At 41.6% G+C, this 26,784-nt stretch overlaps 1 protein-coding gene across 4 annotated transcripts in view; it reads left to right on the forward strand.

Annotated features, from left to right (window-relative positions):
• Matcap2 (microtubule associated tyrosine carboxypeptidase 2) overlaps positions 1-26,427 on the forward strand; it is a 56,375-nt gene extending 29,948 nt beyond the window's left edge. The window contains exons 3-9 of one of the 4 annotated variants that reach the window (XM_051196861.1): positions 5,357-5,662; positions 5,756-6,051; positions 13,350-13,493; positions 14,806-14,938; positions 15,450-15,755; positions 21,683-21,780; positions 25,807-26,427. In XM_051196861.1, coding sequence (XP_051052818.1) covers positions 5,357-5,662; positions 5,756-6,051; positions 13,350-13,493; positions 14,806-14,938; positions 15,450-15,755; positions 21,683-21,780; positions 25,807-25,965 — 1,442 coding nt within the window. In that variant the 3' untranslated portion in view covers positions 25,966-26,427. Of the gene's footprint in view, positions 1-5,356; positions 6,052-13,349; positions 13,494-14,805; positions 14,939-15,449; positions 15,756-21,682; positions 21,781-25,806 lie in introns of all 4 variants that reach the window. The other 3 variants (XM_051196860.1, XM_051196862.1, XM_051196863.1) reach the window with 3 other exon arrangements.
• Positions 26,428-26,784: the final 357 nt, after the last annotated feature.

Genomic DNA, 26,784 nt, shown 5'->3' on the forward strand with positions numbered 1-26,784 from the left:
AAGACCCTACTTCACAGCAGTCTTTCCTATTTTCTGGCTCTTACAACCTTTCCACCTTCTTGGAAGTAAAGGGACTGATATAGACGTCCCATTTGGGCTGACTATTCCACAGTCACATATAGTTGTGAGTCTCTGTGTTAAACGATGTCTACTGCAATAAGAGTAGAGAGCTGTACTAGTCTGTGGTATGAGAAAAGCTATTTATTAGGCAGTTTGATGCTGTGTCCATTTAGCAAAGTAACAAGGGCATTCAATCTCCTCAGCCACAGGTTCTTGGCCAGCTTTGCAGTCACTCCAGGTTTTTAATGAAATATTTGTGATTGGCTGAAGTGCTCTTGAGGTAGGGGAAAACTTGTGTGAAACCTGTGGGTTCCAGGAACCAAACTCAGATTGACAGGATTGATGGCAAGTGGGTACCTGTATGGCCCTTACAGTTTTTGTTCTTTGAAACACAGATTCTTGTTGTGTAGCTCTGACTCACTTTTAAACTATGACAATACTTCTGCCTCAGACTCTCAAGTAATAGGATTAAATGAGTGAGCCACCACAAACAACTCAGGTTCTATACTATTTAATACAACTGAAATTAGGTTTAGCATGACTGGGAAATAAAACCTACACATCTTAGATGAGTTTCATACAGGACTGCTATGTGACTCACTTTGTTGGAGCAGTGGATTATCCAGTATTTGGCAGGATTCACCTCACCATACGTTCTAGAAGACTAGAACAGATGGAAGGAGGCCTCAGTAGATCATTAACAAGTGAGCTAAAATGCCAGGCAACCTTCTGCTACTTCCTACTCCTTCTGAAGATTTTGGCAGGAGTTTTGTTTTTGCAAGCAGAATAGTTGTTTTTAATGGAATGTCTTTTGTTTATTCTTTGCAATTCCACACATGTTAACAATCATATACACTTGATTATATGCACTTCCAACTTCTCCCTCCTACTCCTCCCAGGCAACCCTGAAAGGACAGGGGCTAAATAAAGATATTTTGGTAGAGGTTTAAAAACAAGGGTAAGAGAGGCACTCGGAAAGAAGCAAGGCATACCCAAGAAAGCATTGGTGTGGCTTCTCAGAGCAGAGTGATGGGAAGTAAGTGTGGGTGGACTCCTCAAGGGAGGGGTGAAAGCTTTCGATTTTTCGATTTTTAGTATTTTGTTTTGTTTTGTAGCCCAAGCTGGTCGCAAATATTGTGTAGCTTAAGATAACCTTAAACTAATGATCCTCCTGCCTTTACCTCCTCAAGTGTGCTGAAACATTGTTACATGGGGTGAGGGTGGAGGGGCTGAATCCAGAGCTTCATCCTCCCTAGGTAAGGTAGACTATGTGTGCAGGCCCAGAGCTTTTAAAAAAAAGTACTCTGGAGTAGTGTAAGGTTTGTTTTTAAATAAGACTCTCACTGTGTGGTCCTGGCTGGCTGAATTTACTATGTAGACTAAGCCGATCTTGAATTTATAGAGATCTACTTGCCTCTGCTTCTGCTTGGATTAAAGGTGTGTGTCACTGCACCCAGCCTTTTGAAACGGGGGGGGGGATCATTAATTTGGAGGTCCCTGGTATTTTATGACTAAATAAAATGAATCAATAAGATTAGCCCTGGGTCTTAAGAGTACTAGAAAATTTCAGAATGTAATCCCAGCACTGGGGGACTGAGGTGGGAGAATGTGGACCTGGGCTGCATAATGAGTTCCAGGCAAGCCTGGCTTCCAGAGTGAGATCCTGTCTCAAAAAATAAAATAATAAAATCAGCACAGCATGTAGGCAGTAAACTACAGAAATGGGAATTCTTTAGAGTAATTTTTATTAATTGTTTTTAACATGACTTAACTTACTTGATACCATGAAGATGGAGTGGAAAAAAGAATCTGGTTACCTCCCCATTCCACTCCAGGGTGCTTGCTCTCGATCCTACCCTGCTCCCCCTGTCCTCCAATCCCCGTATTACCTCTGCCCTCTCTTTCCCTTTCCTGTCCCTTTCATTGTCTTCCACTGTGGCCTCTTATCTCCTAGACTTGTGTCCTTGTAGGGAAATTGACATTGCTCCTGGCCATTTGGAGCACTGCCTGTGTCCTGGAACTCTTCAGTTTGTGTGCTCTGCCAGCCCAGTTTTGACTATCCCTTGGCAACACCAAAATCTGAACCTCCTGAGAAACTGTTACAAACCAGCCAATGATGAAAGTGTTATTTGTCCTTTTACTTTTGGCTGGTTGAATCTTTGAATCTTTAACATTTTAAATGACTTCTTTGTCCAGTCCAATATGACCCTTTTGATTTACTTTATGTGCCACATTTGATTTACTTTATGTACATGGGTATTTTGCCGGAATGTATGTCTGTGTATCATGTGCAAGCCTTTTGCCCTTGAAGGACAGAAGAGGGCATCAGATCCCCTGAGACTGGAGTTAGAGACGGTTGTGAGCTGCCATGTGGATGCTGGGAATCAAGTCCAGGTCTTCTGGAAGTGCAGCCAGTGGGAGCTCTTAACCACTGAGCCATCCCATCAGGCCCTCCACCTCCAAACATTTGCATAGAGTTACATTTGGCCCTTACAGATTCACACTTTTACATTATCCCTTAGACACTAGTATTAAAAATTCACACACTGTCTAAGAAAATTTACTTATTTATTTTTTATTTGTTTGTTTGAGACAGGGTCTCACATAACCCAGACTGGCCATAAACTTGCTACATGGCTTACGTGACCTGATCCTCCTGCAGCTTCACCTCTCCAGTGAGGTGGGACTGCAGGCAGGAAATTTTAGTTAAAGGATTTTTAGATATCTTGCATACTTGGGATTGTTTCTTCAGTGTAAACCCATATACTTCTGGACTTAAAAACTGACATTTCACCAACCAAGTGGTGACACACACTTATAATCCCAGACTTTGGGAAGCCAAGGATGAGAATCACTGTGAATTTGAGGTCTGTCTAGAATGCATAGTGAGTTCCAGGCAGCCTGTGCTACCAAGTGAGACACTGGTCTACTTTGGGATATTCCATTGTGTCTGATGAGGGATGTTTGCCACCATTCCTAGTCTCTGCTTGTCACATGCCAGGAGCTTGCTTTTGCCAACCATGCTACACAAAGGCAAGCTGGTGATGACCCTGAGAAGGAGGTGGGCCCCTATCACGATTACTGAGGGGAGTGTCTAAGGTTAGGTCATTTTAAGTACAATTGGCTTAAGCAAGTGGATTAGTATGTTCTAATTGGCTGGGGCTAGTGAGGGTCTGGTCAGGGCTATAGTTTTCCAGCGTTTGGGCAGGCCTGGGCAAATCCCAGGCCCTGTCCTTGAGCTGCTGTGGAGGCTGGCTCAGGCCTGGCCTGGCCTAGTACTGCATGTACTAGGTAGGCCTCCTCCTTCCTGTTGGGGGTGTTGGAGATTGATTGTCCTTTATTCATGGTTCTTCCTCTGAAACAGCTTGTTCAATCTCAGGAAACTGAAATTGAGGCCTGACCTCTGAGAGAAGACTGGGCAGTCTGTTATGGCATCCTTGGGTCCTTGGTAGAGTTCTTACCTAGAATGTGGAGACCATGGCATCACTCCCTTGCCCTAGTGGGGAAAGCAGGCTGTGCAGAGCAACAATTTAAAATAGATGTTTATTAGAGATGTGTACCCAATATGCCATCCATTTGTAGAATAAGAAAATATAAATGACATAAATTAACTTTTTGAGGTGGGTCTCATGTACTCCAGGCTATCTGAAAGCTCTCTGTGTAGATAAGGATGATCTTAGACTCTTGATCTTCCCACTTTCATCTCTGAAATGCTGGAATCCCACATAAGCCACCAGGCCCAGCTAACAGCTTTGAAACTAGTGCATGAGCAGTAGTCTACATGACTCTTAACTCCGTAAAGCATTTGTGAGACTTAAAGTTTTCAACTTGCCATTTAAAATACTGATATTTTTTTTCTTCTTTTTTTGGCAACAGCATCTCATGTAGCCCAGGCTGGCCTGAAAATATGTAGCTAAGGATAACCTTGAATTCTGATTCTCCTGAATTACAGGCATGTGCTATCACCACCTCTCCCCAAAATTATTATTGTTGTTTTTCTGTGATGGAGAAATAGCAAACATTCTGTCATTAAGCTATATAACCACTCTCAACCAATTATTAATAGTGACTGATCTTAATAAAACATGCTTAAACACACATATATCATCAGTTGATTTTTTTTTCCTTTTAGATAGGGTTTCACTGGGACTCACTGTAAACTAACTAGGCTGTCTCAAATTCAAGCATATTCACTGCCTCTGCTTCCAGGTGCTGGGATTAAAGGTATGCACCACTGTACCTAACTGATTATCTCTTAAATCTTAAAAATGTGTTTTTCAGATAGAAAAGCATTGTTGTATAGATGGACTTTTCCTTCTGAGCCATTAGCTTACAAAACAATGACATAGAGACTTATTAATTATGAAAGCACAACCTTAGCTTGGGCTTGTTTCTAATTAGCTCTTATAACTTAAATTTACCTATATTTTTAAATCTACATTTTTCCACATGGTTGTTACCTCATCTCCATTATGCCCATCCTGGTTATTCTGCTTCTGGCTGGCAACTCTGCCCTTCTTCCTCCCACTGTCCTCTCTGCCCCCAAAATCTTGCCTAGCCAACAGTCGTTCAGCTTTTTATTAAACCAATCTGAGTGACACATTTTCTCAGTGGACCAAAAGATTGTTCCACGACACTGTCGTGTTTGTAGTTTGTATTTTGTTTTTGGGTGTGTGTGTGTTAAGTTTTACTTTTTTTGTGTCTGTGTAGCCCTGGATTTCATGGAACTCAATAACTGATCTTGAGCTCAGAGAGATGCTTGTCTCTGCCTCCCAAGTACTAGGATTAAAGGCATTCGCCAACATTCCCAGCCACAGTTTGTTTGTAAAATAAATAAGGTCTTACTATGTAACTCTGGGCTGGAACTCATGAGTTCTGAGATTACAGGTATGAAGTGTGCCACAGCCTGCACTCTGCCTTTACTGGTGGTGGTTATCTTTGTATTTAGTTCCAAATGTCAAGATCATATTATCCTCGAAAGTGTCTTGGATGGTGCTTTGATAGTATTATAAAATCTATCCTCGTGAAGTTCACAATAGTGAGGTGTTTAGAGTATTCTTGTGTTTATTATTTCATGTCTTATTAGACTTTGACCACATGCATAGCTTGAAGCTGAACAACTTAGTATATAATTTATGTGACCATAGAAACATGACCTTTTAATATTTAAAGTAGCTTTTTCTAAAGATGTTTGCAAGTTATTAACAGAATCTTCAGGATACTTTCCATTCAATAAGCAGTTTGCTTCACCTGGCATCTCTGTTGTTTCTTTGTTTTGGTTTTGTTTATATCACAGAAAAGCTTCACTGGCCTGAGCATGAACTTGCTAAGAAGTCTGTTCTAAATGCAGAAGAGTCCTTGATCATTGACAGCAAAAGAAGCTTTTCGAGTTTGTCCTCTGGAGTTCTCAAGGACACTTTTACAACTGGAACCAGTAGTTACAATGTTCTACTACAGACCAAGGAGGAGAGAAAGCACCATTCACAAAAGCAGTTTTCCTCTGCCTTCTCCAAAAGACGTAGAAAGCCCAGCAAATCTCCTAGTTCCTCTCATAGCAAAGATCCTCACAGGATGACAGCCCTGGTGCCCGTGGCAAGCACTGGTACTTGGTACTGCCTGGACAGGCAGTCTGCTGTTTTTGTCACTAGTTCATTACTAAGTCCTGTAAAGTTTACCCGTGATATCTCTGTTACAGGGAGCAGCCTAGCACTGCCACCTAAGCCGAAAAGCAAGGTCAAACGCCGCAGTGTCACGCCTCTTCCAAAGTCAAAGCAGCAGCCTCAGCTGTGTAGGAGCTTTGAGAAGGGAGACGACCTTTCTGGGAAGAAGCTGTGCATCCTGACCGCTATAAAGCCGACTAACCTGGAGAAGGAAAAGCTGAGGTTCTTCAAGTCGGACTATACTTATAACCCTCAGTTTGAGTATGCCAACCCTGCTTTGCCAGCTGTGTTAGCCAAACACAGCAATGCCTCTGACCGATTTCTTAAGCAGGTAAAATGCCACTTCTGTGGTAGTTTATCACTGTTATGTAGCTAAAGCAATTGCCCACCATTTTTTAAGCAAAAGAGACACCTCACTTATTCTCTGTGCTCAACTCCCACCAAAGATGGGTAGCTGTGTGATAAGAAATTTGCAGGTGAGTGTTTTTGCTCACCTATATGAGAACTATGCTGCACTAATCAAAATGTACAAAGATTCTGCACTGTGTTCTCTGACAAGAAGATACTTGGGAACCACTTCTGATTCTCTGCTTCAGTTTGGGAGTTATGAACTTGTGGATCATTAGCTAGTCTACAGAGCAGGTTAGGCTTCTGTCTTACAGTCAGCTTTTCCCCCTTGGGGCATAGGAGATCACACCCAGGGTCTTATACATGCTAGGCGATCGTTCTGCCACCAACGTTCCTTCACAGACATCCTGAAGACAGGGTCTAGTAACCCAGGCTAGCCTCAAATTTGCAGCATAGCTGAAGATAACCTTGAACTGCAGATCTAACTGCACCCACCGGGTGCTGGGTTGGGCTGGTGAGGTGGCTCAGCAGATGAAGGTGTCCACCGCCAAGTCTAACATCCTCTGTCAGTCAGTCCCCAAGGCCGACAAGGTTAGGGAGGAGAGAACGGACTCCTGCAAACTGTCCTCTGACATTACATGCATGTGCATGCCACCCCCCACATACAGTATTATTAAAAATAAATAAGTCTTAAGTCCTGTGTGCTACCCTACATAGTTTATAAAGCTTTTTAAAATCCTAAAATGATTTTAAATTTGCTATGTATTTCCATTGGTAGAAGAACTCTTTTTCTCTTGCCTTTGTGTTTTTCAGTGAGCTCTCACCCTTTTGTTTGTTGTTCAGACAGGATTTCAGATGGCCCAGCCAGGTCTAGAGTTGCCTGTGTAGGGAAAATGACGACCTTTCGATCATCCAACTGCTTTATGCAGTGCTGGGGTTGGATCAAACCCTGGGCCTCAAGCATCCTAGGCGAGCCCTCTACACTGAGCCATGTCCCAGGCCTACTCTGCTCCTTTTACTTGACAGTCACTCTTATCCCACCCCCACTTTTGTAGAGAATGTTATGAGTAGATTCCATAAATTTAAATTTTATAATTGTAAAAATACTATTTATTTACCTCCCCTTGGTGCTGAACATGCTGACTGAGATTAATTTATCCTTTAATCTGAAGCCCACAGCATCCCTGTGCACTGGGAAGAAAAGTACCAACCATGTCACATCAAAATAAATTCCCCGTGGCTCCACAGTCTTTACTTTAACCCACTCAAATCTGCAGACAAATTATATGTACTTGAATGGCCATAAGTTTCTAAATAGCACTGGTAATCCTAGCCAGTTTGTACCTTAAATGCCACAGGTGGGAAATGTTCTCAATGTTTTCCATATTTACTCTTTAAGGATATTTAGTCAAATGAAAGAAAAATCACAGAATGTGGAAAAATATACTTGAAATCCTATTTAGAATCTGAGTGAGCTACAACACATTTTGCCCTGCCCAGCTCAGAAAAGTCTTCAGCTTAGGAAGAGGTCTGCAGTCTCACAACTGGAATTTTACAAGTATCATACATAATCTGGGTGCTTCCCAGGCGGGCTCTCTGTTGGAGAGCAGCTATGGTCCTGATCTGAATAGTAAACCTGCTAGAGTGAGCCAAGGCAGCATGTGGCCCTGACTGTTCCAGTTGGCCTCTCTATCAGTGGTCACTAGGGCATAAGTGTGGGCGGCAGGCTTCAATGTGAGCCAGGAACAGAGCCTGGTGAGCCCTGCCTAGACAGGCTGGAAACCGGGTTAGCTTCCGCTTTCTTGCTCTTGGATATATTTAAAATTTCCAGAAAATTTAAATTTTCTGGGGGTGAGTGTGATGGTTTAGACCTTTAATCCCAGAGACAGAGGCAGGTGGAGCTGTGTGAGTTCAAAGCCAACCATAGTGAGTTCCAGAACAGCCAGGGATATGTAGAGAGACAAAGAATCCCTGTCTAAAAAAGTGAAAGAGAAGAGAAAAAACAAGTTTTAAAATTACAACTCTCTCTAGATGACACAGTTTTCTATTTAGAAAAATCACAAATCTTTCACAGATACCATAATGTAATAAGGCTTTCTAATAATCGGTTATTTAGAGATTACTATGTCCCATGGAAGTTTTATATACTACATAGGAGAAGTGGGGTCATTTCTTAACCTAATAACAAAAAGGAATCTCTTACACATCTGAGTTGGAAGAATGACAGTGTGAGTCACTGAAGGCTTTGCACATTGATCTTTGGAAGCAGTATTAGCAAGTGCTTTCACAGTCTTACTAGGAAGCTGCTTGAATATGTATGCTTGTTCCGCTGGAGATGTGAGGGAGTAGTTTGCTGTTTATAAACACCCTGGCAGCCATCACAGTCTCCTGTCCACTCACCTCCAGCCCTGACCACACAGAATATAGAAGAGGAGATCCAAGGGCCCAGAGGATTAAGCATTTGGGCCGTTTCTTCTTATTATAATAGAATTCTAGCCTGCAATTTATGTTATGGAGAACTTGATTATTGGCAAAGTGTTTCATTGCCCTACTCTTTTCCCTGTTTTCCGTGTTGTCAGACCTGGTTCAGACCTGGCCATACATTTTTCTTCCTGAAAACATTTCAGACTTCCCAAAAATTCATATTTAAACCAAAAAGCTTTTTTAAAAAATCTTTATCACTTACTTTGTTGGGGTATCAGATGCCATAGTGCAATCGTGGTGATCAGAGAACAATTTGCAGAAGTCAGTTTTCCTCTACCAGTTGGGCTGTCAGGCTTGGTGGCAAGTGCCCTTCCCTGCTGAACACTCCCACTGCCCCATGTCCAAACTTTGCAAAGCCGTTCACCAAAGTCAGATGTATCCTGCCCTTGCATTTATCCACTGTACTAATTGTTGTTTCTCTTTGCCTTATCTCCTAGATAGCACCTCCTTACTAACAGTGTGGCTACAGGTTGCAGCCATCATAGGATTCAGTACAGTTCCCTGCATCAAGTTCCCAAGACCAGGCTTCACTTTCTTTGACCCCTGTATGCTTTAACAGCAACCTTCTGCTCTGCCTGTAATATCTCTTGTTTCCTCTAATGTCCCACATCTACTTGCATTTTTCTATTATTTCACAATACTTTCTAACTATATTCAGATATTGTTATATGTGTTTATATGTCATCTCTGCCAGCCTAATGACAGGAGAGGAGCTTAGATTCTGATATATGAAAGTAACAGTGGTTGATACAGGAGTTGTAAGTTTGAACAAATAATGGCTAGACAAATTAATACTCCTTTTTCCTGATAGGTTAAAAATTTAGTGAAGTCTTTTATAAACAATGGATTCAATTTTTAGTGACCCATGGGTCAACTTCATCCTACATACATGTTTGTATGTTTGTTGCTAGCATAGTGGTTTTTAAAAATTAGAGTATAAAATGGTCCTATGTTATTTGTTTCAAGTATCTGGTTACTGCTTACATTGAAGACCTTGTAGTGTGGCCACTCTTGTGGGCATTGTCATGTAAGTTTATTGTTACATCTCCTCAAATTTGACTGACAAATTTGACTTGCAATTACAAGTCTTTATTTTCCTAATTTGTAGCCAAGAAGCAGTAACCAGGATTGGAAACTCATTTAGGTTTGAAATGTTGATATTCATTCTGAGAATATCAAAGGGAGAGAGGGGAAGAGAGAGAGAGAATTAGTTTATTAGTTTATTTACTGCTTAACATACATTACATTACTATTTCCAAGATTCACTTTTCACAGTTGTCACAATAATGACTTACAAGAGTATTTTAACTTTGTGTAATCTGTTGTCTAAACTCATTTGAGCATGAAATCCTTAAATATGACAATTATGCAGATCACTTTCTCTCAGGAAATAGTTTAGACAGCATTGATGTAAAGGCAGAGACTTGAAGGCTGGGGAGATTGCTCAGTCAAGAAAGTGCTTGGCACTAAAGTGTGAGCATCTGTATTAAGAACTTGGACACATAGGAAACTGGAGCCTGGTGTAATACACACACCTGCAATCCCAGCTTGGGAGACAAAGACAGGAGAGCTAGGAGTTTGAGAGGCTCAGAAACCCTGTCTCCAGTAAAGGAAAGAACGGAAAACCCTGGCCCTATTCTTCTATCAGTCATACTCTTTACCTTTTGACTCTGGGGATAGGGACTCTAACATTCAGAAGTACTGATAACAGGAAAAGGAAAACCATTATTTTTGAGAATGTAATGTTTTTCATTCTACTAGACATTAAATACTGTCTCTGCATCAATTGCATAGGATGGAATGTTTTCTTTAAAGGCATGGCCTTGTGTAGCCCATTCTGGCCTCAAACTAACAGAGGATAACCTTGAAGTTCTGACCCCGCCTCCCACCTCCCCAGTGACAGGATTGCAGACCTCTGTCTGTTTTGTTTTTATTTAATGCAGTACTACATCAGACCCAAGACTCCATGCATACCAGTCAAGGCTCTACCAACCAACATGTATCTGCAGCACCAATATTTGATGTTAAATATTCAAACAAGCTTTTTAAAAAGTGTAAGGCCGGATGTTGGTGGCACACATCTTTAGTTTCAACGCTAGGGAGATCTCTGTGAGTTGGAAGCCAGTCTACAGAGTGAGTTCCAGGTCAGGTGCCAAAGCAATATAGAGAAACCCTGTCTCAAAAAACAAACAAAAAAACCCAGTGTAACCCTCATATAGTATTTACTGCTATGGTGGTGTTCTGTTGTGTACCATTTAATAGAAAATTCACATCTCCTCATTGAACATACACATATACTATTTGTACTTATTGAACATACGCACACACTGTACTTATTGAACATACACATACACTGTTTGTACTTATTCTTTGACAAGGATATAAAAAATGTAAGGAACACCTGTGTAATAATCAGATAAACATGTTTACCCTAAGTAAACATTCCAAGAAAAGCTATTTTTTTCTGAAATTAAGTACATTTAAAAAAATAACATAGCTGGGTGTCAGTGGCACATGCCTTTAATCCCAGCATTCAGGAGGCAGTGGCAGGTGGATCTCTGTGAGTTTGAGACCAGCCTGGTCTATAGGACAAGTTCCAGGACAGCCTCCAAAGCTACATAGAAGCCGAGTGTCTAAAAACCAAAATAAATAGATAAACAAATATAAATAAATAAAACCTAGTAGGAATAATAAAGGAAAAATTAAAATATGTGAAAAGTATAAGCATAAATTACAATAAAAAATTTAAACTTTTTTTATGTCTGTCTCTGCGATACAAAAGGTATACTTACTCCTGCAGTCTTTAAGACCCATTTTTCCACATTCTTTTGATAAGTAGATGATTGTAACCATTAGATTGAATTTTGTAAAATATCTTTGTTAGTTGGTTTTAATTACTGCTAATTTGTACTTGTAATTATTCTAGTTGTTACATAAAGTAATCGGCATATGGAACTCTTGTGCTGTACTCACAGCTCTGCTCATTTCTTGCATTTTACTGTATTTGAATCACCTGGGGGTTTAGTTAAAAAAGCAGGCTTTGAAAGGTGTGGGCATGCTGTCCCATACCTTTTATCCTAGCACTTGGGAGGCAGATCTATGAATAGAGACCAATCTGGTCTGCATACATAAAGTTACAGTGAGGCCCTGTCTCAAAACAGCACCACTAAAAAACAAACAAGCAAAACCCAGATTATGATTTAATAGGCATAAAGGTAAGCAATGGGCTTAAGGTCTGCATTTAGGAACGGTCTGGCTGCTCCAATGCTGCTGCCCTTGGCCACACCGAACAAGGCTTTCAGAAGTGGTTTTGGCAGCAACGCCTGTTGAGGTAATTCTGTGTTATGATGCATTCCTAGTTCATCGGTGATGCAGTTGTATGTTGAGTTACAGTTGAGATGTGATTTTTCTCCCTCTGTTGTGACCAGTGTATTGTTTATAGTGCTGATAAAGAATGGAACCATATCGGTGATGAAGTTCTAGTTAACATGTACTGACAACACAGGTTGACAGCATTTTCTCAGCTATGGAGTAGATTATCATTGTTATCCACTCAACCACTGAGGAAGTGGAGTCATACCTTCAGTGATTTGCTCACAGTGACACACCTAAACTGTGGGAAATAGACTGCTCTCACATGGCATCTAATGATTCTGAACTGTATCTTGATAAGTTTCTTAGCAGTCCACAATAGCCCAGAAGTTAGATTTCTTTTTGTATATTTTCTTAAATATGCATGATTTTAAAAAGACATTTATTTTTATGGGTGGGTGAAGTGTGCTTCATGCATAGATGCCTGCAGAGGATTTTAGATTCCCAGGGACCACAGTTACAGACCATTACCGGGCTGCTGCATGAGTGCTGGGAGCCAGACATGGGAATTTCTTAATTTCTTTCCCAAAAGATCTTTGCAGAACAGGTTTTTTCTTTCCTGTGGTTTTCTTAGAGGTTCTGATGATTTGTATTTAACACCTGAATTTTTAATTAGTCTTGTAAAAATATCAGCCTTTTAAGATGATGAGTAGATGGCCCATTGCCCTAGATGGAAGATGGAAATATTTTAAGACTGTTATTTTTATTTTACTGTTATATTTTGCAATCACCAAATTAATTATTTTGTCACCACAATAAAAGGTAGCTTTTAGCATTTAAGTGCTTTTCATTATTGTGGCCTGCAAGTGGTGCACAGACATACATGTAGGCAAAACACCCATAACATAAGAGTAAATATATAAATAGATGCATTTTAAGCAGATTTTATAGACTGTTACAGAGGACTGGTTGCTTTGTATGCTTTTAAAGTTTTTTTCTTTATCTAAATGGTATTAATAATGTATTAACTGATCTGGGGACATACTGTATTTACACCAGGGTTATTCCAAACCACCATATATCTTGTCAAAGAGCCAGGGTCCCCTTTGCCCAACTTTTCCCAGTGGCATGTTGTTGGCATGATGCTTGGTATGTCAGCCACTGCCCTGGCTAAGGAGACAAGAAGACAGGAGAGAAGAACACTGCACCCTTTTTTCCACCTTCTTAGTCAGGCTCACTGTGTAGCCCTGGGAGGGTCTCACTATTTACAACAGGAATGCAATGCTGTGCCAGCAAGAAGAGCCTTTGTAAATTTGTGAAAGTCACCAGAAACTGTTTAAGCTTAGAAAAAATGCGAAGCTGAAGTTGCAGCTTAATTCAGTAATCAATAAATTTGAACAAGTTTTGATACATAAGGTCATATTAGCTACCTTTGTCTCAGAGTGGCATGAGCTGTTCACTTCCTTATCTCCCTTTCTTTTTCAGTCCATCAATATTATGGAGCTGACTTTACAGAAATACGGAAGTTATGAAAAATTTGAACAAGCTACTGGTGGTAGCTTGTTGTCTAAAACTCGAATCTGGAGTCATGTTAGGAAGTACATGGTGAAGGAAGGCTGCCTCGGAGAGGTATGGGCTGTGGGTGAGCTTGGGGACCTGGCTGTGATGTTGGCACTTGCAGTCAGTGATGTATACATGCTTTTTGTTTGTTTGTCTTTTCTGCAGGTTTTGTTTGATCAGTCCTATTTAACTCATTGAATGGTCTTTTGCACCTTTCTTTTATTCTTATTATCATTTTTATATGTATGGTACACAGGTGAGTTACTCAGGGAGAATTATTGAGAGAAATTGCTGCAGTGTTTTTAGTGACAGACCAGTCTCATTCAGCAATCTCAAAACCTTGACACTAACAAGGAGCAGGTTCCCCACCCACACACACACTCACACATGAGCTGGTTCTTTCCAGTCCCTGTGTGGGTTCTGGAGCTCGAACTTGAGTTGCCAGCTTGCAGGGCAAGCATGGAAGCCCAGTGAGCCATCTTGTCACTTTCTCCCTCTTTAAAGCACTAAAAATTGAACTCAAGGCCTTGGGCAAGCACTCTACCTTGAAACTCTATTCCCTCTTCTTACTTTTTGCTTGAGATAAGATCTCACTAAGTTGCTCAGGGTAGCCTTGAATTCTCTCTGCAGTCAAGTAGACTTTGCCCTTCTTGCTTGCTCCCCCTAGTCCCCACTGTATCCTTTCTGCACTGTTAAAAGGCAACTGTGTTTGAGAGCACACGTTTCAGTTCTGTCTTCCTTAGCATAGCCATCTCTCTCTCTCTCTCTCTCTCTCTCTCTCTCTCTCTCTCTCTCTCTCTCTCTCTCTCTCGCTCTCTCCCCTCTCTCTCCAGCTAACTATCCTGGAACTGGCTGTGTAGACCAGAGTGGGCTTGAATTTACAGAGATCCCTCTGCCTCTGCCTCCTAAGTGCTGGAATTAAAGGTGTGAATCACCACAACCATCCTCCTTCACTTTATTTTCAATCCAATAAAGGTTCATAAATTCTCAGAGGGTTAAAATTAGAAGGTTCAAATGTGACTGGATGTACATTTCATCAACTTAGTTTAATTCAGTTTAGTTAATGTATAGATCCATTATTTTTTGTAAAAAACTTTCTTCCCTTTCCCATTGTATTTCGTGTGTGTGTGTGAATGTGTGTGTGTGTGCTCGCTCACGCACGCGTGCATGTATATTATGTAATTATGTCTTTATATGTGTATGTATGTGGAAACAAGCATGCTGCAGTGTGTATGGTGGTCAGAGAACAAGGGGACAACTTTTGGGTGTTGGTTCTCCTTCTAGAGCTTGGGTTGTCAGCCCTTGTGTTGAGTGCCCTAACCCACTGGGTTGTCTTACCAGCCCTATGTGTGCTTTTTTTTTTTTTTCTCTCTCTACCTAGATTGTAGTTCATCTCACTGAAGATCTGCTTTCCAGGGCATCCATGACCGTAGTCAATGGATGCCCAACTCTAACCATCAACATTTCTACTGCTCGAGAGCACTGGCTGGAGGGAATGCTGAGGCATGAGATAGGTAGGGACAGCCCTATCCACTTACTCATTTCACTATCAAGAATTACCCTCTGAAGAAATATTCTTTCAGTGTGTGTGTGTGTGTGTGTGTGTGTGTGTGTGTGTGTGTGTGTGTGTGTGTTTCTCAGTTCCCCATCTGAAATTGAGGACATGCATGCTTAGGACGGAGACAAAGGAAAGAAAAGTTACCCTTCTCTGGTTAAAGACTCAAAGGCTGATGCTATTGCCCCTCAGCCCGATAAGGCTGCACATCATGGTGGGTGCATATGGCCACCAAACGTGGCCAAGAAAGCAGAGAAGGCAGAGGGAAAGATCTCACAGTCCCTTCTCCACACTGTCACTAGGCCTTACAACTAGGTCCTTCCACCTCCCAGAAGCACCAAGTTGGAGACAAGCTGTTAGTACTTAGGACTTGGAGGAAGAATAGTCCAGATCTAAGTGCAAATTTTCTTTGGGGGAAGGATCAAAACAATGCCATTTCCTATCATTCATACCCTTCTTTCTCTCTGTAGGCACTCATTACTTTCGGGGTATTAATAACCTTCAGCAACCATGGAACAGTTGGATTGGCCGAAAAAAACATGAGCTAAAGCCAAACAACCCTACAGAGGAAGGGCTGGCCAGCATTCATAGTGTTCTGTTTAGAAAAGACCCCTTCCTATGGAGGGCTGCCCTCCTCTACTACACAGTCTATCAAGCCAGCCAAATGTCCTTTTGTGAACTCTTCAAAGATATTGGCAAGTTTGTCAAGGATCCTAATACAAGATGGGACTATTGTGTAAGAGCCAAGAGAGGGTGGACTGATACTACCCAACCTGGTAAGTGTCCCTCAGTCACAGGGTTCTGACTTTCTGGCAAGTAACAACTTGCTAATGAGAATGTAAATAGGAGGGTAACAAGTTTGAAGCCAGTCAGTTACATAGTGAGACCCTGACTTAAAAGGGCAAAGAGGGCCAGCAAGATGGTTCAGCTGCCTGCTGCCTGCTGCCAAACCTGATGACCTGAGTTTGATCCCTGAGACTCACATGGCAGAAGAGAGGTGACTTCTGCAAGTTGCCTTAAGATCCCTCTCCTCCTCTCTCTCTCTCTCTCTCTCCTCTCACATACACACACAAAGTGTAAAAGTCTTTGTAACTTATTATTGTTTGCCATTTTCTCTCATTTTTAAAGATTTATGTGTTTATTTTTATTTGTGTGTATGTGTGTGTGTCTTCATAAGTCTATATTTACTATATGGATGCCCAAAGGCTTCAGAACCCCTGGAAAGTGAGTTGCAGGCAGTTGTAAGCCACGTGATGTAATGGAAACCCACCATGGATCCTTTGTAAGAACAGTAATCACTCTTTTTTTACCTTCCCCCTCCCAAGAAGCACATATCCACTAGAATCCATGCCCTCAGCTTTCAACAACTACTTCTAGTGTTTGTTACTTTAGGTCTCTGTAGATTTACCTATTTTGAACATGTCATATGAATAGAATTATATAATTTGTGATTCTTTGTGGTTGGCTTCCTCCAATTAGCAGAACATTTTTGTTTCAGTTTTGGTTTTTCTTTCTTTTTTTTTTTTTTTCTTAAGTAAAATTCTTTTATTAACATATATTCACTGGGTTTCATAGTCTTTTTTTATTTTATTTTTATTTTACATATCGATCCCAGTTCCCCCTCCCTCCCTCCCTTTTTCTCTCTCTCCCACCCTCCCATGCCCCCACCACCACCGTCCCCTCCCATCTCCCCCACTCCACATGATGCCTTCCAGGAGGGGCCATCTAAATCTGTCAAGCCATTTGGAGTAGGGACTAGGGCTTCTCTCCTGTCTCTAGGTTAAGACAGTTATCCCTCCATGGGGGATGTGCCCACAAGGTCCTTTTGTGCATCAGGGATACATCCTGGCTCCACTGTCTGAGGACTGCCCAGGCCTTCTAGCTGAGACCCATGTTCAGAGGGTCTGAGTCAGTCCCATGCTGGTTTTTCTTGTTGAAACAGTCTCACTGTGTATCCCTGGATGACATGGCACTCACTGTGTAGACCACGGTAGCCTCAAACTCACAGGTCCACCTGTTTTGCCTCTGTGTGCTGGGACTAATGTCATGGAAAAGCACACCTGGATGGATGTTTTGAGATCCATGATGTAGCTGAAATTATTTTTTGTGCTTTTGCCAGCTGGCAGACAGTTCATCAGTTTCCATTTTTAGTCTCTCAGGAATCGTGCTGCTTGCTGCTTGCTGTGTGTGCGCGCATATGCATCTGTGTTTTCATTCCACTGGACTCTGTGCATGCCACTTTGTAGCTCAGCCTGGCCTGGGACTTCCAGGACTTCATACCTCAGCTTCCTGGGTGTTGGCATTACAAGTATAAGCCACCACTGCTTAGAAGTAGAAGAGTCAAGGAACACTGTGACTCTGTTTAGCTTTGGAGGCAGCCATCCCCTGTGACTGTGCTGGCTCACTGCCCAGTGCTCAGCGCTCCTCTCCGCGCCTTTGCCAACATTTGTGATTTTCATTTTTTAAGGCAGCAGTTGTTACTGCATTCTGGTGGATGTGAAAATGCATTTTCTTGTAGCCTCCATTTGCATTGACCTGATGACTGTGGTGTTAAACATCTTCTAATGTGCTTAGTAGATCTTTGTAATTCTTAAAGTGAACTATCTGCTTGTTTTTTGTTTTGTTTTGTTTTGTTTTTGCCAATTTTAAATTGGTTTATTTGCCTTTTTAAAATTCAATCACAACATATATTTATGTAGCTACAAATCTGTCAGATCCATGATTTTCAGATATTTCTGCCATTGTGCACTATCTTTCCAGTTCTATATCATGTTGTCTTTGTTGTCAAAGCTACCACCCATACTGATGATACAGAAGGCAAATGTTCCTCATGCCTAGCCTTATGTGTGAGGTTCTTTTGATGTAGAGGGAGACAACTGTGTAGGCTGGTGCATGTATGTGTATGTGTGTGCACATATGTGTGAAGACCAGAGGTCAGCTTCCAGTACCCTTGTCAAAGTGCACACACCTTTGTAGTGTTGTATTTATTTGGAGGAATTTTTATTTACGTATGTGTGTGTGTGTGTGTGTGTGTGTGTGTCTGTGAACATGGATGCATAGGAGCCATGACATGTATAGGAGATTCCAGGACAATTTTTGAGAATCCATTCTGTCCTCCCAACTTATGGAGCAGAAACAGGAGACAACACATTTCTTCCATGTTACCTGCTCTAGGCTGACTGGCTCCCCAAGCTTCTCAGGATGCTGATATTACCATTGCATCCAGCTTTTTCACATGGGTCCCAGGGATGGGGCTCAGGTAGTCAGGCTTGCATGGTAAGCCTACCATGAGCTCACTGACCCACTTCAGGCTTTTTCCTTCTGAGACAAAGCAGCCCCAGCTGGCCTAGAATTCCATTTATAAACCTTGTTGGTCTTGAACTCACACTTGCTGAATTCAAGCCATGTGCCTCTGTGCCCTGTCACCATGCCCATTTACCCCTCTTTTTAAAAATAATTAAGACCGGGTATGGACTCAATGTATACCCAAGAATGCCTTAACTCCTGATTCCCTACTTCTACTTCAACACCTAGGATTCCAAGCGAGTGTGCTGCCTACCCAACTTTGCTTTTCTACCTTTTAATTTGGGACAGAGTCTCTGACCTGAACTAGGACTGTGGGTTCTACTGGATTAGCTGGCCGGCGAGCTCCAGAGACCCACCTGTCTCCTCCCCTCACAGCACTGGGATTATACACATGCATGGCACACCTGTATTTTATGTGGTATGAGGGTCACACAGGCTCATGCTTCCACAGCAAGCCCTTTCCTCACTAAGCCTAATCTTTCTGTGTTTGTTTGTTTGTTTGTTTGTTTTTTTGAGACAGGGGTTCTCTGTATTGTTTTAGAGCCTGTCCTGGAACTAACTCTGTAGACCAGGCTGGCCCGAACTCACAGAGATCCACCTGCCTCTGCCTGCTGAGTCCTGGGATTAAAGGTGTGCATCACCAACGCCAGCCACTAAACTAATCTTAATTTTAAATGGGTATGTGTATGGTTTGCCCTCGTGTATTCTGTGCATGCCTGGTGTCCATGAAGTGCAGGAGGTTGTGTTGGATCCTCTTTGTTTCCATGAAGTTCAGAAGTTTCTGTGGATCCCTGAAACTGGAGTTAGAGATGGCTGTGAGCCTCCATATGGGAGATGGGAATCAAATTCAGGTTTTCTGCAGGAGCAGCAATTCCACCCCTAAAAGCTTTTTAAAAATAGATATCCTGAAATGTATATAAAACAAGGACAAGTTTAACATGCCAAACCCTCATTAATACATTATCCTAGTTTAGTATCCATTGATCTTTTCCTACTGAGTCATCTGCTTTCCTGTAACAATGTAAATATGATTCCAATATCATGTCAGGATATCTCAAGTTAAGTATCATTCCCAATTAGCATGCTACTACATACGTAATAAAATTAGCAGTAATCCCTTAATATGTGGCTATATAGAGATTACAGTCTACTTATTGTTTTTTAAAAGCTAAAGCAAGCTTTGAGATTTTCTTCATGTTGATTGTGGCTTGTTTGTTGTTTGAGATAGGGTCTCACACTGTAGGCTAGGCTGGCTGGTCCCCATTTTGTGGCCTCCTGAGTGCTGGGGTTATAGTGCAAGCACCTTATTCAAAGGGTTTGTATGAGAATGAGTAGAAAGATTTTCTTATAAGGAGGCTCCTTTCAGAACTTCCTACTTCTAGTCCTGTATAGTCTTGGGTGGGTGTTTGTTTAAGGTACAGGAGCTCTCTGTTACATAACTTAGCCTTGGTTGTTCTGGAACTCACTTTGTAGACCAGGTTGTCTTCAGACACACACAGATCACCCGTCTCTGTCTCCTGAGTGCTATGATTAAGGGTGGACACTATCATGCCTGACCTAAACTTATACATTCTTTAAATTCTGGGTCTCATCCATATTCTCATGGGAGAAAAAATATCAAAATCACCTATCGTGTATTTACTTTATTTTTTTGAGTCTCGCTCACTATGAGAATTGTGAACTTATGTGGCTAGGGTTGTTGTCAACTTTTAGCTCATCTTGTTTCTGCCTCCAGAGGATTACAGGTATCTCGTGTGTGTGTGTGTGTGTGTGTGTGTGTGTGTGTGTGTGTGTGTGTGTGTGTGTGTGTGTGTTTTGGTTGGTTGGGGTTTTTGTTTTATGTTTTTGAGACAAGAATTTGGTGGTCCAGGTTGGCTTTAGGTTTGCTGTGTACTTGTGATCCTCTGCCTCTAGAATAGGAGATGTGCACACTACACCAGGTTTGTCCAGTGCTGGGAATCCAAGCTGGGGCTCCCTGCATGCATTGTACCCACTCAGCTACAAACCCATGATGTTAGGGTTTTGTTTGGTTTTTTTAGACAAAGTCTCACGATGTAACCTTGTCTGACTTGGAACTCCCTGTGTAGATCAATCTGGGCTTTCCAGTTTTTAAGTCATTAAGTCATAGTTTTAGCTGGATGTGGGGCACATGCCTCTAATTCCACTCTTTAAGGGCTGAGATGGGAAATGGGTGGGCATTCAAAACCAGCCTGGGCTACACAGCAAAATCCAGTTTAATTGACAGTTTTTTAGATGTAGGTTTTTAGAATTGAGAGGCAAGCTATTTACAGATTGAGATATTTCCTGAGCCTGAAACTTAGTCTCAAAAAACAAAGCAAAACAAAGACAACCCTAATCAACCAAAATAGTGCCATATTATTTCTCTCAGGATGATTGAAATTTCAAGATTCTTTTGCCTCAGCTTCCCAAGTAGCTTCAATCATGGGTACATTTCATAGTGTCCAGGATCATAATTTTTATAAAGGAGTTAGGGTAGGACCATTGCTATTTAGCACAGAACAAACAGAAAAAAATAGCACATTCGAATATCCCATATCTCCATATTGCCCTTGTTAAGACCTGTCACCCCATCTCTTCATCACATCAAAGTCCCAGGATTCAAATTTGGGGAAGATGTCATTTCATTAAAAAAAAAAATCAGGAAAAGGGAGTCTTGAGGTGAATGTACTGAACTGTATACTATCAGTACTATCTTGTTAATTTCCATTTTTCACAGCATTTTTGTTATGAAGATAATTGCATAAAAATAAGCATAAGCCAGGCATGGTGGTACACACCTTTAATCCCAGCATAAGGCAGAGGCAGGTGGATGTCTTTAAGATCAGGGCTACACAGTGAGTGCCAAGACAGCTAAAGCTACCTAGTGAGTGAAACCCTGTTTCAAAAAATAAAGCTAGAATGTTTTAAATACAGAGATGTTCCTACCACAAAGAGAATGCTTAGCATCTACTTTTGTATTTCTTTAAACATTAAAAAGTAAACATTGGGGCTAGAAAGATGGCTCAGCAATTAAATGTGTACTGATTGTGTAGAGGGCCAGAGTCCAGTTCCCACTATCTACTCTGGGCAGCTCAATTTCAGCCCCAGGAGATCTAATGCCTTCGGCCTCACCCCATTAAAAATATCCTTTTAAGGGGGCTGTGGAAATGGCTCAGAGGTTGAGAACATTGACTCCTCTTCCAGAGGTTCTGAGTTCAGTTCCCAGCAACCACAGGTGGCTCACAACCGTCTATAATGAGATCTGGTTCCCTCTTATGACATACAGGAATACAAGCAGGCAATAAACTGTATACATAATAAATAAATGTTAAAAAAAAGTAGAGGAAGGAAAAATAACCTTTTAAATAGAAAGTAAACTTTCTTCTGGTTCCTTCAGGGTGTTTCAGTAAAGACCAAGTGTACTTGGATGGAATCCTTCAAATTCTTCGATTCAGAGAGTCGATAGACTTTCATCTGCTGACTGCCCTGGGCAAGGTGAGTGAACAGTGGCTGGGACTCCCACAAAGTTCCTTGTCCTTGTTGCTATTTCCTTTCACTTGATTATATGATCAAAGCAACTCCAGTTTAAACTGTTTGTTACTGTGTTGCTGTTGGAACAAGTTTCTTTGTGACAACAGAAGGAATAGAAGATTTGGGGAAATGATTTTTTTGTTTGTTTTTCAAGACAGGGTTTCCCTGTCCTGGAACTAACCCTGTAGACCAAGGTATCTTTGAACTCACATAGATCCTCCTGCCTCTGCCTCCCAAGTGCTTGGATTAAAGTGGCTACACACCACCACTGCCCAGATAAACATTTGTTTTTATGTGCATCTTTTCCTTAAAACTATCTTTTTTTTTTGGTTTGCTTTTGGGTGTTGATTGTCTGTGTTTTAACCAAGGTCTCATGGAGCCAGGGTAGGCTCCAGCCAGCTATGCTGCTGAAGATGACTTTAAACTTTTTTCTTCTTTGGTTTTTTGAGATAGGGTTTCTCTGTGCAACAGCTCTGGCTGCCCTGGAACTCACTCTATAGATCAGGCTGACCTTGAATTCGAGATCCACCTGCTTCTGCCTCCCTCTTGAATGCCTCCCAAAGGTGTGTGTCACTGTTGGGCCTTTTTTTTTTTTTTTTTTTTTTTTTTATGACAGTGTCTGGGCTTGCATGGCCACACCAGTTTTAAAAAAGGTTTTCTCTCTAAAAGTGTAAAGGAAGCTATGGCTATTGCACTTCATCTTTTTAAGCTGTCTTGTGAGTAAGGATATCATGTAACACGACCATACTATTATTAAAAACAATTTATCACTAATTCAATAAAACATTAAAATATAGTATCAGTCTTGTTGCATATGGCAGTCAGGGACTCAGGTGACCGGGTAGTTTGTCATTGTATGGTGACATCTGAAAGGAATCCTTTCTAAGTAACAAGTTATACCAGTGTGCTGTTAGTTGTTTTTAGTCTTTAACTCTTGGGGGGGGCCCACCACCCAGCTCCCAAATAAATTACACAGAGACTTTCTTTTTTCTTATGAATGTCTGGCCTTAGCTTGGCTTGTTTGTAGCCAGTTTTTCTTACCTTAAATTATCCCATCTACCTTTTGCCTTTGGGTTTTTACTTTTATCTATTCCTGTGTATCTTTTTTCTTTCTTACCCCATGGCTGGCTGTGTAGCTGGGTGGCTGGCCCCTGATGTCCTCTTCTCCTTTACTTGTTCCTTGATCTCCTCCTGTTTATCCTCTCTGCCTGCCAGCCCCGCCTATCCCTTCTCCTGCCTTGCTATTGGCCATTCAGCTCTTTATTAGACCAATCAGGTATTTTAGACAGGCAGAGTAACACAGCTTCATAGAGTTCAACAAATGCAACATAAAAGAATGCAACACATCATTAAACAAATGGTCCACACATAAACAAATGTGATACATCTTAAACTAATAATCCACAACAGTGGGTTTCAAATAGCCCAGAAACCAGGGATCTGGGGAGATGACTCAGTGGTTTAAGAGCATTTGCTGTTCTTGAAAAGGACCTGAGCTTGGTTCTCAGTAGCCCAAATGGTGTGGTTCATAACCACCTGTAACTGCAACTTTGGGGGACCCATACTTTCTATTGGCCTAAGCAGGCACCTGCATACACATGCACACCTGCACAGACAGAGAGACAGACAGACAGACAGACAGACACACACACACACACACACACACACACACACACACACACACCTTTTAAAAATGTATTTGCTGAGCTGGAGAGATGGGTTAAGAGCACCTATGCTCTGGCAGAGGACCTGGATTTGATTTCCAGCAAACACATGGTGGCTCATAACCATCCATAACTCCAGTTCCAGGGGATCCTAAACCCTCTTGTGGTCTTCAGAGGCACCAGGCATACATGTGGTGCCCATACATACATGCATCCAAACACTTACATTAAAAAAAAAAAAAAAAAAAAAAAAGGTCAAGCTGGGCAATGGTGGTACACACCTTTAATTTCAGCACTTGAGAGGCAGAGGCAGGCAGATCTTTGTGAGTTCAAGGCCAGCCTGGTTTATATAGTAAGTACTAGGCCAACCAGGGCTATATAGTGAAACCTTATCTCAAAAAAATTTAGAATTTAAAGGTTAAAAATAACTTATAGAATTATAAAAGGTTTTCTCTTCTCAATTAGTTCCCCTTTTATTTTCATGGACTTGTTTTGAGACGGGGTCTCTCACTATAAAACCCTGGATGGCCTGGAACTCCTATGTAGACCAGGCTGGCCTGGAACTCACAGAGATCCACCTACATCTTCTTCTCAAGTGCTGGGATTAAAGGTGTGTGACAGTCTTCCCTGCTTTGTGTCTGTTTAATGACTCAGTGAGTTTCTTTATAGTTGCTTATGGGAGTGTGGGTAAGAGATTGCTTATAGACACATGGGTAACTCACCAGTGGCAAGACAACTGAACAAAATGTCAATCATTAACTGCTTACAAATCCTCATGAGCCCTCCCCTTCCACCTCAGATCTTATGTAGGTCATCACTGCTGCTGTGAATTCAGCCCAGAAGTCAGCACTCTACCCCACTAGCTATTACATTCTTTCTGACCCTCTGTGATATTCCGAGTCTGGGAGAGAGTGGTGTAGATGGCTCGTTTATGGCTGCTCATTTAAATGTCACTTAGAGCTTGACACTTTGACCAGTTATGAGTCTCTGCCTTAACTACTGCCCACAGCGAAAAGAAGCTCCTCTGGTCAAAGCTGAGAGCAGCACGTTCATCTGTGGGCATGCACATGGTTATTTAGAAGGTGATTTGGTAGGGACACCACCTCATCTACCAAACAGCAGCCCCAGCTTCCCAGCTATGGTTATGACCTCAGCCACAGGCTGCTGGACAGGTTTATAGTTCCTTTACACAAATTCTTTCCTATAGAGAGAGCCCCAATTCTGACCAAGAAGCAGTTGGCTATCCCTGTAAGACTTGCCACTTCTACCACAGAGGGCACATCGCAGAGCCTACAGCTGAGCTAGACTGTGGGTGACAATCCCACCCCAGCAACCTGCAGATCACCTCTGGCTCTGGGAGAGCTGGCCAGCTGGGAGAGTGAAAGCAAGAGAGAATAACATTGTGTCTGCCAGCTTGATGGATAGAGTCAGGAAGCCAGTCCACGGGAGTGTTCCGTCTCCAGATTTCATCATGCTAGCTGCATTTTGATTCCCTTATTAAACAGTTTCTCTGTGTAGATCAGACTGGCCTCCAACTCATGAGATTTGAGTGCCTCTGCCTCCCAAGTGCTGGGACTAATGGCGTGCACCATCTCTTATATTTTTGGTGTGAGCCTAGCCTTTAACAGCTGAGCTATCCCTCCAGCCCAGTGCATCGTTTTTTAAATCAAGAGATGTAGCTCAGTGGTAGAGTACTTGCCTAGCATGCTCAAGGCCAAAGTTTTGATCCTCCGCATCATCAACAAAAGGTAATGTCAGCCTAAACACACAGGAAGTTTGCCTGCCTGACTTTCATACAAACTGATTTATTTCAAAGATAAGAGTGTGAAGTCAAATATTGACTTTATCTTTTAAGCAACAATGAGAGGGCAAAAATAATATTTAATGTAGTAAAGTAACCAACCATTTTTGTCTGTTTGTTTTTGTATTTTGCAGCTAGTAATTGACAATCCATGCTTTTTTTTTGTTTGTTTGTTTTGTTTTGACACAGGATCTCATCTAGCCCAGGCTGGCCTCAGACTCACAGAAATCCATCTATCTCTGCCTCCAAGTTCCCAAGTGCTAGCATTAAAGATGTGAACCATGGGCTGAAGAAATAGCTCAGAGGTTAAAAGCAACCACATGGTGGCTCACAGCAATCTATAATGAGATCTGGTGCCCTCTTCAGGCACTCAGGCAGACGTGCAGACAGAACACTATATATAATAAATACATCTTAAAAAAAAAAAAAAAAAGATATGAGTCAGGTCTTGTATCCACATATTTAAGGTCTAAGAGAAAAATTCATGTACAAAATGTAACTTGTAAAAACAACTTCCTTTTTCAGGTATCTTATGAAGATGTGGATCGTTTAAAAGGATTAGCAGTTACTGAAAACATGAGAGTCCCCCACTTCCTGCATGATCACAGCCGGTACATGGAGCACTTAGAGAAGATCATGGAGGTGAATGAGCTAACTGACGCAGAGCTGAAACATCTCATCTAAGCAATGTCGTCTCCTCCGTGGCTGTTAGCGCCTGCACCATTAGTGAAGAGTGTTGGCTGAGCTCCGTGTTCTGAAGACAGCCCTCAGTTTCCGTACCTGGCTGAAATTTTAGGTTATATGTAAACCTGAAACTATTTTCCTAAAATGTTTCTTATAGACTGCAGGTGGAAGTTGCTTCTCTCTTCATCCAAATCTCACCAGACAAATGAAGATTACTGTGATGAGGACTCCGGGATGAATTGTAAACTTGAGCATTGAGGCCAGCTCTGGGTTGGAGGTGGCCAAATTCCAAGCTGTACTGTATAAACTCCAGGGTTCTATTTTCTCTGCTAAACACTGGTGATTGTTGTTCTTTGAAATTCTCATTTTGTAACATGCCAAAAGGCTAGTGATATCTAAGATTTCTTATTTTTCTTATGTGAAGTAATGTTAAAAGGAAAATGAAAAGAAATTTGAACTTTTCATTAAGTTCTTTATTTTATACATTTCATTTTACCTTCTCAGCTTATATAAATGAGAGAGAGAGAGAGAGAGAGAGAGAGAGAGAGAGAGAGAGAGAGAGAGGAGAGTGTGGCTAAGGATCAGACATGGTTATAATCTATCACTGATCCATAGCCCAAGGTTTGGCATTTGTGTCTTTTCCTCCCTCACCCCATTTATGGAGTACACTGAAGAGGACTGCACGCTGCCAGTACCCACAGTGCCGCCCACAGCATAGGACCTGCCACTTACCCTGAACTACACTGTGTTGTGGAAACATGGTTTCCCTTTAAATTTTAGTAGTGACAGTTCCCTGCAGTAGGCAGGCAGCCTTGAAAA

The sequence above is a fragment of the Phodopus roborovskii genome, unplaced genomic scaffold (genome assembly GCF_943737965.1).
Source record: "Phodopus roborovskii unplaced genomic scaffold, PHOROB, whole genome shotgun sequence".
NCBI lineage: Eukaryota > Metazoa > Chordata > Mammalia > Rodentia > Cricetidae > Phodopus > Phodopus roborovskii.